The sequence below is a fragment of the Lynx rufus genome, unplaced genomic scaffold, assembly GCF_022079265.1.
Source record: "Lynx rufus isolate CCGP_SWC_20201006 ecotype Redwood Valley unplaced genomic scaffold, mLynRuf1.p SCAF_3, whole genome shotgun sequence".
Lineage (NCBI taxonomy): Eukaryota > Metazoa > Chordata > Mammalia > Carnivora > Felidae > Lynx > Lynx rufus.
In genome coordinates, this window is record NW_025814845.1 from 35,858,480 (window position 1) to 35,872,840 (window position 14,361).

The 14,361-nt window shown below is 35.6% G+C and overlaps 1 protein-coding gene across 1 annotated transcript in view; it reads right to left on the reverse strand.

The window, feature by feature from the left end:
* GABRA2 (gamma-aminobutyric acid type A receptor subunit alpha2) overlaps positions 1-14,361 on the reverse strand; it is a 122,468-nt gene that overhangs the window by 36,536 nt on the left and 71,571 nt on the right. The window contains exons 6-8 of the mRNA XM_047091424.1: positions 12,093-12,175; positions 7,446-7,589; positions 5,763-5,915 (exon numbers count right to left, since the gene is read on the reverse strand). Of these exons, the coding sequence (XP_046947380.1) occupies positions 5,763-5,915; positions 7,446-7,589; positions 12,093-12,175 (380 nt within the window). The remainder of the gene's footprint in view (positions 1-5,762; positions 5,916-7,445; positions 7,590-12,092; positions 12,176-14,361) is intronic.

Sequence of the window (14,361 nt, forward strand, 5' to 3'; positions counted from 1 at the left end):
CAGGAGCTTTGAAAGCACAAAGCCTGAGATACAAGGTTAAAGTCACCCAAGTGCTTTCTTATTCTATTGGCAACAGGGGGCAGTTACCTCATCAGGAAGGGAGCTGTGTTTGATTTTTATTAAGGTACATCCCCCAAAGATCTAGAACAGTGCTGATAAATAGATGCTCAGTAAGTATTTCGCTGGTGTTGAATGAATTGGGCATGAACACTCAGAGAAATATCAAAGAAGGCTTTTGTCATCGCAAGATACACGGGCAGTTCCTTTGAAAAAAGATCTTTGAAAAATATCAAGCTGGCTCTACAGTCACAAAATGAATGCAATAGACAAAAACCTGAACAGATAAAGCCCAATATAATGGAACAAAGTCTCTAATACCAAGGGATACATATTATACCTTCTTTTTTTTTAACATTTATTTATTATTGAAAGACAGAGACAGGCAGAGCATGAGCATGGGGGGGGGCGCAGAGAGAGGGGGAGACACAGAATCTGAAGTGGGCTCCAGGCTCTGAGCCGTCAGCACAGAGCCCAACGCGGGACTCGAACTCGCCGTGAGATCATGACCTGAGCAGAAGTCAGAAGATGCTTTACTGACTGAGCCACCCAGGCGCCCCCATATTGTAATTTCTATTCCTATGCCTACTATCTTGTTTGCTCTATTTTCTTTTTTTTTCTTTTCTTTTTTGTTTTAATGTTTATTTATTTGGCGGGGGGGGGGGGGGTGGCACAGAGGGAGACACAGATCTGAATCAGGCTCCAGACTCTGTTCTTATTCTATTCATAGCATGAAGCCAGATCTCAAAGGTTGAAAAATTTGACTTCTGTCTCTCAGGGCATATTAATTTCTTAACTGTGATGGTTTTTTTTATTTTTTTTCAACATTTATTTATTTTTGGGACAGAGAGAGACAGAGCATGAACGGGGGAGGGGCAGACACAGAATCAGAAACAAGCTCCAGGCTCTGAGCCATCAGCCCAGAGCCTGACGCGGGGCTCGAACTCACGGACCGCGAGATCGTGACCTGGCTGAAGTCGGACGCTTAACTGACTGCGCCACCCAGGCGCCCCAAACTGTGATGGTTTTTAGCCTGAGTGGGTTATCCATCACAGAAGGCCTTACAAGCATGAGGAGGGCAGATGATTTAATGATCTCTCACTAGCTTGTAAACCCGACTATGAATTCAGAGACAGAGATCTGAAGAGGTTAGAGTTTGGCTCTGTATCAGTCAGATGATGATGTTCAGATACAGATAGAGGCAGAAAACAGGCAATGGTGGAATGAAGGTGGAATAGGATGGCTATGCAGCTTTCAAGTTTCACTGAGGCAAGACACCAGATTTTTGTTTATCTTCTACTTGTGCACACGCACATAACACATACACTCACACAGGATTACATTTATTACAAAACTTTACACAGAATAATTTGTAGAGATAATACTAAAAATGTTCTTACCACCTAATGGTTTTAATTGATACGAACATCTGACTTTTGGATGGATCCCTACATCTTTAGTGTAAATAATTCACATAAAGTGTACGCATTCAAAGATAGCCTGGATTCTTAATTTTATACATGTTAACTTTTACAACCAATCTTTAAAAGCTTTGGTACATTTGTTATACTCCAACCTAGCAGCCTTGACTCTAACACATTCCATTGATTCAAAGTTAAATATTTATTCATGTATGTATCTCTCCTGTATATTTAATTAGAGTCCTGTTGGCCTCTTTTAATGTATACATCTATGTCATTTATACTATGAAATCTGTCTTTATTTGCCTCAATTTATTTTCTTCACAACCTCTATTAAACAAATACTTCATCATTCTATTTTATCTGACACATATTTACATATAAATTTAGATCCTTCTGGAATATTAATTCAGTAACAATTATGTAATCTTATCCTAAATTTTTTTCTGTATTACTTATGCTCTGAAAATCATGCACCTTTATTGTTTAAACTATCTGAATGGAAGTTTTCTCTTATTTTTTGCCACATCATTTTTTTTTCTGCTTTTGCCTCAAAAATTTGCAATTTTTGAAATAGGTATCTGAGAAGATACTTCTGAGTCTAAATCCTGGGAAATCTTTGATGTGATCATTCCTTGCTGGTTTTTTTTTTTAATCCGTGACTTTTAAAAAGTATTTTACTAAGGTGAAATTCATATATATATATATGAATTTATATATATATATATATATATAAAAAGTATTTTACTAAGGTGAAATTCATATATATATATGAATTTATATATATATATATATATATGAATTTCACCTTAGTAAAATACTTTTTATTTATATATGTATATATATATATATATAATTAACCATTTTAAAGTATACAATTCAGCGGCATATATGCATTCACAGTGTTCTGCAAACCACCACCTCTCTCTAGTTTCAAACCCTTTCATTACGCTAGAGGAACATCCTGTTCCTATTAAGGAACAACCAACCCCCCATTTTCCCTGCCTCCATTTACTGGCAACCACTAAATGCCGTCCATCTCTATGGATTTACCTATTTGGATAATTCTTTTTTTTATTTTTTTTTTAATTTTTTTTTTCAACGTTTATTTATTTTTGGGACAGAGAGAGACAGAGCATGAACGGGGGAGGGGCAGAGAGAGAGGGAGACACAGAATCAGAAACAGGCTCCAGGCTCCGAGCCATCAGCCCAGAGCCCGACGCGGGGCTCGAACTCACGGACCGTGAGATCGTGACCTGGCTGAAGTCGGACGCTTAACCGACTGCGCCACCCAGGCGCCCCTGGATAATTCTTATGAAAGGAATCATACAAAGACGTTTTGTGGCCACGTTCTTTCACTTAGCACGTTTTTCAAGTTCACCCATGTGGTAGCATTCTATCAGTGTTTAGTCACTTTTATCGGTGAATAATGTCCCATTGTAAGTGTAAAGCACATTTTGGCTATCCATTCACCTGCTGGAGGAAATCTGTGTTGTTTCTACCTTTTGATTATTACAAACGATGCTGCTATAAACATTTGCATACAAGTTTCCATGGGAACATATGTTTTCACTAATCTTAGGTATATACCTCAAGGTGGAACCATAGGTCATATGGGAAAAAATTCTATATTGAACTTTTTAAGGAAGTGCCAAACTACTGCCCACTGAGGTTACATCATTTTACATTCCCACCAGCAATACATAAGGGTTTCTATTTCTCCACAACATCACCAACACTTATTTCTTGTGGTTTTGTTTTGTTTTGTTTTGATATTATTATTATTACCATCCCAATGTGTGTGAAATGTATTTTATTGTGGTTTTGATTTGTATTTCTTTAATGTCCAATGTTGTTTCACAGCATTTCATGTTCTTGTTTGCCATTTGTATACTTTCTGTAGAAAAAAAGTCTATTCAAGTTCTTTGTCCATTTTTTAAGTCTGGTTTTAGGGTTTTTTTTTTTTTTTGGAGTCTTAGAGTTCTTTATTAATTCAGGACATTAAATCTTTATCAGATATACAATTTGAAAGTATTTTCTCCCACATGTAAGTTGTCTTTTCACATTCTTGATAATGTTCCTTGAGGCACAAAAGTTTTCAAATTTCACGAATCCAATTTATTTATTTTTTCTTTGTCACTCATGCCTTTGTTGTCAAATCTAAGAATCCATTGCTAGGCCTAAGATCGTAAAGATTTATCATATGCTTTCTTTCAATAGCTTTATGGTTTTAGATTTTACATTAAAGTTTTATATCCATTTGAGTTCACTGCTGTATCTGGAGTGAGGGAGGAGTCCAACTTAATTTCTTTGTATGTGGTGGTCTTCTAGCTGCAGGTACCCTTGCCAAAAGTCCCTAGAGTGGTGTTAATACACTCAATTCACCGTGAATGTTTGTTTCTCTCTTGATTTTATTCTATTGATCTATATGTCTATCCTTATGCCACTACCACACTGTTTTGATTAATGTAGCTTTCTTTGTACTGTTTTGAAACTGGGAAATGTGTAGTAGCCAACTTTGTTTTTCTTTTTCCATATTATATTGGTTATTTGGAGCCTCTTATAATTCCCTATGAATTTGAGGATTGCCTTTTGCCATTTCTGTAAAAGGCCATTGGACTTTTGACAGGTATTGAATTGAATCTATAGACCACTTTGGGGATTATTCCCATTTTAACAGTACTGTCTTCTAATGATCATGTCTTTCCATGTACATGTCTAATCCATGTACATGTCTTTCCATTTAATTAGGTATTCTTTAATTTCTCTCAGCAAAGTTTTTTTAGTTTTTCAGTGGACAAGTCCTTCACCTACTTGGTTAAATTTATCCCTAGGTATTTTATTCTTTTTCAATGCATTGTAAATAGAATCATTGTCTTAATTTCCTTTCGAATGATTAATTGCTGGTGTTGAAAATCAAACCAATTTTTGTGCATTGATAATAAGAATAGCTAATATCATATAGCACGTATTAAATGTCAGTCATTGTTCTAAACATTTTACATGCCTTCAAAATACTAAAATGAGTTGCTGTAGCCTGTTAAGATAGAGATACCTTGTGCTAGCCTGGGTTACAAGGCTCTTGTCATCTAGGCCTCAAACAATACTTCTATCTGTATGTATCTACACTAACACTGAAGAAGTTCACGGCAACTGAACACACTATGTGCTTCCATCCCTTGATGTTATGGCACAGTCTACCTTTCTGGTAGGATTCCTGCTTAATTCCATCTGTCTGGGAAACTCCCATCATCCTTCAAGACTTAGCTCAAGTGTTAACTAAACTACTTAACCAGTTCTTTTAGAGAGGATCCTTGTTGCTTTCTTGTAATAACTTTTATATACCTCTTTTATAATGCCTTAATCTTGTATCACCATTATCTCTTCTGCTTATTCTGTTGCCCTCCGCTATTACTGAACTAGTTGAATGCAGGGACTATATTTTATATGTATTTGAGCTCTAAGGCCTGGTACAATATCCAACAGAGTGTATCCTCAATAAAACATTAAATGAACGAGGGGAACAAACACACAAAGGTAATCTACTTTGTGCAAGATGTGTTCAGCCTACTTCGATTCATCCAAAAAGCAGTAATTCCCCTGCATCGTTAAAATCAAGAAAATTACTTTATTAAACACACTAGTCGTAGTGAATGAGAGGTCTCTTTCTCTTTCTCTTCTTCCCTTTCTCTGTCTAACCTGAAATACAAAAATCATCTTTGTCCATCTAAAAAGAGAACAAAGCAGAAATAAACATAGAACACCCAGAAATACGGTACTGTTACACTCCAAGTCAAAGCCTCTAAGAATATTCTCTTTATGCTAACATGGAAACAAATGATGAAAAGCAAAATGAAAAGAAGAGCAAACAGAGAGGGAAGGAAGCAAACAATAAGAGACTCTTAAATACTGAGAACAAACAGGGTTGATGGGGGGGTGGGGGAGAGGGGAAAGTGGGTGATGGGCATTGAGGAGGGCACCTGTTGGGATGAGCACCGGGTGTTGTATGGAAACCAATTTGACAATAAAAGAAGAGCAAAACAGAAAGAAGACTGAATATATTTCCAGAAAATCTGAGTAGTGTTTATATCTCTTATTAACAGGGTGGCACTGACTCTGTATTTAACTCTCTGAGCCTCAGCTTCCTCACCTCTAAAAGGAGCCGACATGCCCAGCCCCACACACCACAAATTACTGGTGTGAGTATCAAGAGAGATAATGCCTTTGAAAGTTTGCTACAAAACATAATGTGCTGTACAAGAAAGTGTGTAGTTATTCACTCACCGAACACAGTTCTTGCAGGAACAGATTCTCTGTTAAGCCAGAATGACACTTGGGAGAGAATGACAGTCATGATGCAAGGCAGATAAGTCTGAATCACAAAATACCCAATTTTTCTTTTCAAGTGGAAATGAGCTGTCATTACGGTATATTCACCTAGAAGAAAAATTTAAGAAGCTTAAGGAACTGTAATAGTCAATAGTTTGAACATTTTGGAAATGGAACGGATTTGAGAAAGAACAGTCCCTGATTTAAAAAAAAAAAAAGAATTTATCACATATACGCCATGAAAAGTATAAACCTTTAAATGCCTCTTTAGCATAGCAAGGATTTTTAAAAGTGAATTTTAATATTACCAAGAAACTTGCACTACATGCCTGAGGTACAGCATTTCTCTTTCTCTCCAGGTCATGCTTGTTGACCAAGGGGATACAGGATGCACAAATGCTCTCTGATCATGAATTATCTTACTTGCTCAGGTCTCTTATCCCCACTGATACCAACTTCCAGTCTCTGCTCTGATTGTTCTAACTCTCGGCTTTTTAAAGTGCCAGTCTCTGGTCACATCTCCAAAACTGACCCAGTCTTCTGGCCCAAATTCTCCACTTTTGACCCTGTCACCCATTCTGACTGTCTCAATGTTGTATGTGTACTCTAATTCACTGCCATTATTTCTATCCAGTCCTGAGAGCTATCTTCCTTTCTGGTCTCTGAGGTTACACCTGACAGATATACAATCATTAGTTCAATGTGACTGCTTTTTCTTAGATGAGTGCGGCCCTTAGAAAAGGCATCAGCTTGGGGCACCTGGGTGGCTCAGTCAGTTAAATGTCTGACTTCGGCTCAAGTCATGATCTCATGGTTTGTGAGTTCAAGCCCCGCATCAGGCTCTGTGCTGACAGCTCAGAGCCTGAAGACTGCTTCAGATTCCGTGTCTCCCTCTCTCTCTAACCCTACTCTGCTCACACTCTGTCTCTCTCTCTCTCAAAACTGAATAAACGGTAAAAAAAAAAAAAAAATTCTAAGAAAGAAAAGGCATCAGCTTTCCCATGCAGGCCAGTAGTAATTATCCAGAAATCAGGAGTTGAATAGTCATAAATTATCCAAAATAGGAGGAAAATAATTAGAAAACTAGGGAAATTGTAACACTGTTTGAGGGTAAAATTGTCTTGTCTGAAAAGACATGCACTCTTTGAATTGGCAGTATATTTTAGACCACTGTTTCTAAACTTTATGCACACCTCCTTGGAATCTCCTTGGAATCTTGTTAAAATGCAGATCCAGACTTAGTAGGAAGTCAGGTCTGAGACTGTAAATATCTAACAAGCTCCTGCAATCTGTGCTGCTAGTTCTTGAGACCAGGAGCAAAAGTTGTTAAGCAAACTAACGTATTTCCAATGACTTCAACCCATCAATTTTATTATAAACGTGCTTTTTTGCAGGGGGCACCTGGGTGGCTCAGTTGGTTAAGCGTCCAACTTCGGCTCAGGTCATGATCTCACAATTTGTGAGTTCCAGCCCTGTGTCGGGCTCTGTGCTGACAGCTCAGAGCCTGGAGCCTGCTTTGGATTCTGTGTCTCCCTCTCTCTTTGCCCCTCCCCCATTCATGCTCTGTCTCTCTCTGTCTCAAAAATAAATAAACATTAAAAAAAAAAAGTTGCTCCTTTTTAGGCTTATTTTACTAACCTGTACTGGATTTAATTGTCTCTTTCCCAATTGATTGGCCCAGCAGATCATATTGATTTAACCTGGAACCATCAGGAGCAACTTGCACTGAATCAGATGCATTGTAAGTCCAAATATAAGTGACCTCTGAAGTGGTATATGCATCTGTAGAAAAAAAAAAATTAAGCACTTTAGTTAAGAACCATCAACAAAGTGCAACATCAAAAGTTATATATTACATAGAAACACTATTTATTATAAAACTTGATATTTATAGATTATAGAGTAAAAAAAAGTCTTTGAAATTTACAACTTTCAATATGAAGAATGTTGAAGCAGATCAAGAGAGAAAATCATGACCGCAGAGTATTTTCATTGCAATCACTTTGAGAAGTGAACAGCAAATATCTCTTCAGAGCTTACAAAAATCACTGAGCCCTGAGATGGTTAAAATATCTTCCATAATTCCAAGGTAGTAGATGAAGACATTGTAATAAATAGCTTTTAAATACCCAAAGTCCATTTAAATGGCTCGCTTCGAAATAGCAATAGCAATCTCTTATGAAATAACGTTTATAATTCAAAATGATAGCACTCTCTGGACATAAAGGTACCTTATTACCATACGAGAATACTGATGAATTGCATTGTATTTAGTTTAAGGACTGTTTTTGTAGTTAGTTTTGTAAGTTTTTCTTCAAAACCTTTCCCTGGTTAAGAACTAAATGACTTGGCTCTCATGATTCAATGCATTTCATTAGAAGAATGAGAACTAGTTATTGCAGAACATGTAAAATAAATCAGAATGCCATAATCTCATCAAGATATATGTACTCCTTAAAAGATGTTCATTTTAAAATCAATGCACATAGATCTCACTGGACTATACTTTCATAGCATCCCAGTTAATTTATGGACTGGCAATAGACAAAACATATACAGACCCGGTATAACCTTCTGATTTATTTGGCCAAAGATACAGAACTTAGCAGAAGTTAGATGATTCTAGTGCTGGAGGGCAGGCAGCACATCTTGTCTTAGCCTTTCTCTGGCCCCGGCATTTCCCCGTAGCTGTTATGACCTCTCCATGAAGATAGTCTCTCCAGCAGTTGAATTAACAGATAATTCTTGTTATACTATTGACCTGTTGAAGAACTTCTATGTACTTTTGCTCATGGGAATGTTTTAGAGAAGCATTAGTTACTCCTGGTTCTTGAGCAAACCTCAGCATTAGAGTTACGTTGTCAATTAGAAGAGAGAAAGGATTAGCTGTCTCTAGCAATATCCCTGCCCCTAGCTCTCTGGGATTCCGGAAAATTCATTTACATTCCATCGACAAGGTTTCTAGTTTGATAACATTGTTCTGGGATGACCCTGCTACCTATGTTGATCCAAGGTCTGAGATCACAAATAAATTCACACTTAAGCATCAGTAACAATAAAGTGAATGTTTATGAGTTTGCATCTTATTTTCTGTGTGGTCTTTAATAGCATACTACAATGTTGCCTGGTTTCTGAGTGTTACTACTAAATGTTAATATCAGTGAAATACTCTTTTCACTGTTTCCATATTCACCTATATCCATAATTATATTATATGAACCAATATTTTAAATAGGATTCTAAATATATATATATATATATATATATATATATATATATATATATCTGTATATCTTTGTATGTGTGTGTATACACATTTATAGCAGTTATATTCCTATAGTTGGCATATGAATTCTAGTTACTCTAAAGTCTAAGTCTGTATTAATTTCAATTAGTTAATCACTGATGATTCTGCTATTATGATTAAATAAGTAACATTGGTAATGTGGATAACTAGCAATCCATTTGCAGATCATCAAGTGGCTTGTTTTGTTTTCCCCATGAATATACATCAATAGTTGTGAATATTAATAAATTATGAAGTTTTCTTACGTGTAATCATTCTACTTTTGAATTGTGATGTTTAACATTTAAACATCAATAAGAGAAAATAACACCCTACAAGTGCAGTGACACTTTTGAGGAACTAGTGAGACACTGAAGGGCAGGGACTCTATCTTGCTCATGTCTACACTGCTTGCACCTGGCACAGAGGCTGTCACCCAGAAAAAGTTCTTGGTTCATTCTTGCTAGATTGATCAATAAACTCGTAATATATATTATTTTCTTATGTTATTTAATTTTACAGAAGATGGAAATCTGCATAGGAGCCCAAGAATCTGTTAAAGAAAGTGACTGATACTTCCCATGTGTTTCATGAAAAAGCAATGATAGCATTTCATTAGTCAGACAGGAATATGGTTTTTAGAGACTGGTGAGAGAAGACAAAGCAGAAAGTTACGAAAGACCAGAAAGGCATTCCTGGCCCACAAACACACATATAAACCAGGAGACCATTGCAGTGTTTATCAGTAAAGTGTAAAAAAGGAGAGAAAGATAGCTTGTTTTACACATTTTACTATAAACTCTATCTCTAAATTGGATTTTCATTAAATCATTACATTTAATTCTGGTAACTAGCCCATTTTTGAGTCCTAATCTGCATTAAACATCAAATGCACCTTGACTTGATTCTGAATATTTGATAACCAGAAAAAAATCCCCAAATTATTTTTAATTATTAACTTTTATCCCAGAAGATGATTTACAATCTCCTTTGGACTAATGGACAGAATATATCCAGACTCCCATTCAGGAACTTTTAAATAGCAAGAAAATATATAAAGAGGTAAGGCAACAGAAATAAAGCAAAACAAAAATGAATTCAAAATTGTACATTTATACAAAAGATGCTTCTTTAATTTGAGGACAATGATACGTTTCCATAAATTCTATCACTTTAGGGGAGAAAAGGGGGCTTGTAAGCAGAAGAGGAATAAACAAATGGCTGTTTCTGCCAAAATCTGTTGTGCCAACATTTTAAGGTTTGGGTTGGTTTGTTATACCATGCTCAATGTCCATACTTTTAACACTTATGGATCAGGCACCTACTATCGTCAAGGATCAGTAAGAGAATATACAAATTGTTCATTCAAAGTGTCAGAAAACAAACATGAAGAAAATGAAATCCAAAAGCAATTACTTAGAGAATGCCTAACAATAAACTTTGCGTGTTGTCAGTATCACTTTGAGATGGAGAAAGCCGTGTTCTCAAGCATGCAATATTTCACTACTCTGTGGACACACTACAGGGGATTTTTAAATTTCATTTAACATATTTTTAAGCATATTTATTGCATATTCAAAATGGAGACATCAAATCATTTATATTTGGTGCCTTAATGGTACTGACTTGCCCAGTGAAAAATTCCTTCCCTTCTTGAGCCGTTGCTGCATTTTGAATAAATCCTTTCCTTGGTATCAAGCCTTTTCAATTTTCTCTTTAATGCCACTTATGTAATGCAAATGAGGTTTTCTCTGCTGCATCTGCTGTAGTTTTTTCAGCATCATGTTTATGTTGTATAACATGATTGACTATCTTAAATAATTTTGGAAAAAATGCCAGTATTGAAGTGATGGTTTCCATGACAATAAAAGAAGGCTTTGTACTTAAAGAAGAGAGTCTCAAAGAAAATTGAGAGCTGACACCTTTTGTCAGAATGAACAGAACAAACGAGATTGAACTTCTCAGTCCACAAGACTGTGGTCATCAAAATAATTAGAGGAGTTTGCATTCATATTAGCTATCTTTCTTCCCTTTTCTTTCACTTGATACAGTCTGTAGGGTAAAGGCACTTATTCAATCATGCATCTTTTTAACCAGGTGAGAGCACTTCATTTCTGTTCAAGGGAATGAAAAATCAAAAGGTGCCCTGAATGGACAAAGATGGGGATACCTGAAAGAGCAAGGTAGGTTTCTGAAAAGCTTAGGTAATGGGACAGGCTAACACAAGAGAGAAGCTGTGACAGTCCTCTCCATGAATTTATCCCAAACCTGCCCTAAATGCTTTGTGGGCCTTGGGAGATGATTTGACCTTCCCTCTTTTCAATTATTCCAGCAGAGTGGATGCTTCTGCTTGACATACAAGATATAACCTCAGTGACCCAGAGAATAGCCAAATACACAGAGCCTTTTCTGAAATATTTCATGTACACAGAAGGTGCCTGCATGCAGCAATCCAACTGCATCATCCCCTTCAAATTTATTTTAGGAAATTAAAAACAAAATCACTTCCATTTAGTTGAAAAGTAGGAAGATAATTGCACAGATCCAGCTTCTGTGCCTGCCACTTGCAACACGCTGATTATTGCTTTAATAAACAACAGAATCTAATCCTTACAATTCATTCCTAGTTATTAAAAAAAATTATTTTTGCATTTTTAGTGTGCTAGAACTTGGAAAAGAAGGTAAATGACATGGTCTGGACCTTGACAAGGAGCTACTAGACTACCTTTTCCCATGTATAAAAACACATGATGTTCTTTATCAGCAGTAAAACAAGGGATAATTTAAACACCATGATTAAAATATAATGATATTTGAGAGTACAATAGGGCTAGCAAATTAGTTCCTTGAGGGAAATCAGCAAGTCTTTTACTTCTATATCTTTTTGGGTAAATATTAAGCATTTCACAATACTAGAAGAAAACTCTATAGTTGAGCATTGCAGCAAGCTCTCCTTGATTATACAGACCCAAAATATGTACCTCCAACCCCATACTTACAGCTGCCAAATTTCAGAGGACACGAATGAGCATCCATAGGAAAATCCTCCAAGTGCATTGGACATTCAGCTTGAACTGTAAGCCTAAAAGTGAAAATTTCACTCTTTGTTTAAGTAAATTGGCAAGTGACGACAAATCACTCCCTACTGTTGGGAACAGCATCAGTGATGAGGTGGGATCTTCATTACAGCATTGTATTAGGCTAATTCACATTGAAACGTTTATGTTCTTTCACTTTTAGGTGATCCTTCAGAAGACATTAGCATATACAAAATCTGAGCTCAAATAACAATATTTATTTACAAATATTCTTAACCAATTTGTACTCTGTGATTTGTTAAGAAAAAAAAATATATATATATATATATCTGAAGGGCTATTTGCACAATAACATTCACTATTAACATTTGAAATCCTAGAGAAAAAAAAGAAAAGAATCTGTATTATAAAAAGAACACGACTTTCACCCACCAGCTCCTCAGCAACCACAGAGCAAAACTGATACAAGAATTCAATATCGGCTCACAGGAGCTCCCTTCAAAAATATGTAAAATGAGTATCACATACTACATTTAGGTACATGAATTTAAATGTAAAAGTAGAAAGAGATACATATACAACTGTGCCTCCTAGAAATATCTTGTTGAAATTAGACTATTTGCTAAATTATGGACACATATTGTTAAATATTTTTTTTGCATCTACATGATCACATTAAAGAGTAATCACAGCAAACTTGCTATAAAGAAAACTATCAATTATTCCATGTCTCACATAGGTAAAGTGTATAGAAAAGGTATTAAATTGAACTTCTCATCACAATAAAAAAATGTGGCCAACAATTTAATTATAGCTTATATACTTATAAGAGAGTATTTAAGTAGAATTCCATGCAATATTTTCCAAAACTGTGTGTTCTCTGCCAATTATTTGTTTAGAGCCAAAATTTCCAGTCATTGGATTAATCCACAGGAATGATCAAAGTATACGTTCAACAGGGGTAATGCATCTGTATTGCGGGATTCAGAGAGAGAGGCAGAGAATAGCTAGCATCTCTGTGTTAGGCAATGGTCATTTAGTGAGTCCTTAAGAGTTTCTTCTTTAAAGATGAGGACTCTATGATTGCCCCTTCTTAAATAATTTACACAACCAAAATCCACCACTTAACATTTCATATGAAATAATATTACATCAAATGTCTCAAATATATGATTAATCTATATTTACTTAGTTAAGTTTATTTATTTTGAGAAAGAGTGCAAGTTGGGGAGGGGCAAAGAGAGAGGGAGAAAGAATCCTAAGCAGGCTCTGCACGGTCAACACAGAGCCTGACACGGGGCTCGAACTCACGAATTATGAGATCGTGACCTGAGCCAAAGTCAAGAGTCAGATGCTTGACTGACTGAGCCACCCAGGCACCCATGACGAATCTGTATTTAATGCTGATAGTTACCAATGCTTTAGATTATACACTACTTAATTAGATTTGTGATTGTTTTGTTATATAAGTAACTTATTTTAAAAGATTAATTCATGAGAAGAGTTTAATGGAATACTTGCTAAAGTCAACAGCTGTATATTTCTTTATATGATTTTTGAAAGGTTGAATCACATAAAATTGACACTACACGATATTATTTGATTTACAAAATGGCAATTCAGATTACTTAATGTATGTGATTATGGTACCTGTAAGGCTTATTGAATAAAAACTACCTCTTTAAAAAATATTTTTTTCTTTAGAGTAACTTCTATAAGGAGGACCAAAATATTAAGTAAAAGTTAGCTTAAAAAAATCACTTAAAATTTTGATGGCATATCTGATGAAATATTAAAAATAAAATTACAGGTTGGTATAAAGGAAATTTTAAATCACGATATTTAAACTCCACTTAATTAAAATGTAGTGTCAAAAAGAAATAGCCAAAAATAATCAATTCGTCATCTTCTTTTTTATTTTTATTTTTATAATTAATTAATTAATTTATTTATTTATTTTGGTGCATGCTGGAGAGGCGCAGGAGAGGGAGAAAGAGAGTCTCAAGCAGGCTCCATGTCTATTGAGGAGCCTGACCCAGGGCTCGATCTCATAACCATGAGATCGTGACATGAGCTGAAACCAAGTCTGACACTTAACTGACTGAGCCACCCAGGCACCCCAAAAATAATCAATTCTTAATAATTAAGGTAATGTTTAAGCTTTAACACTAAGATGAGTATCAATCTCATAAATACTATTTTACCTTATTTTAATATCCAGAGATTTACA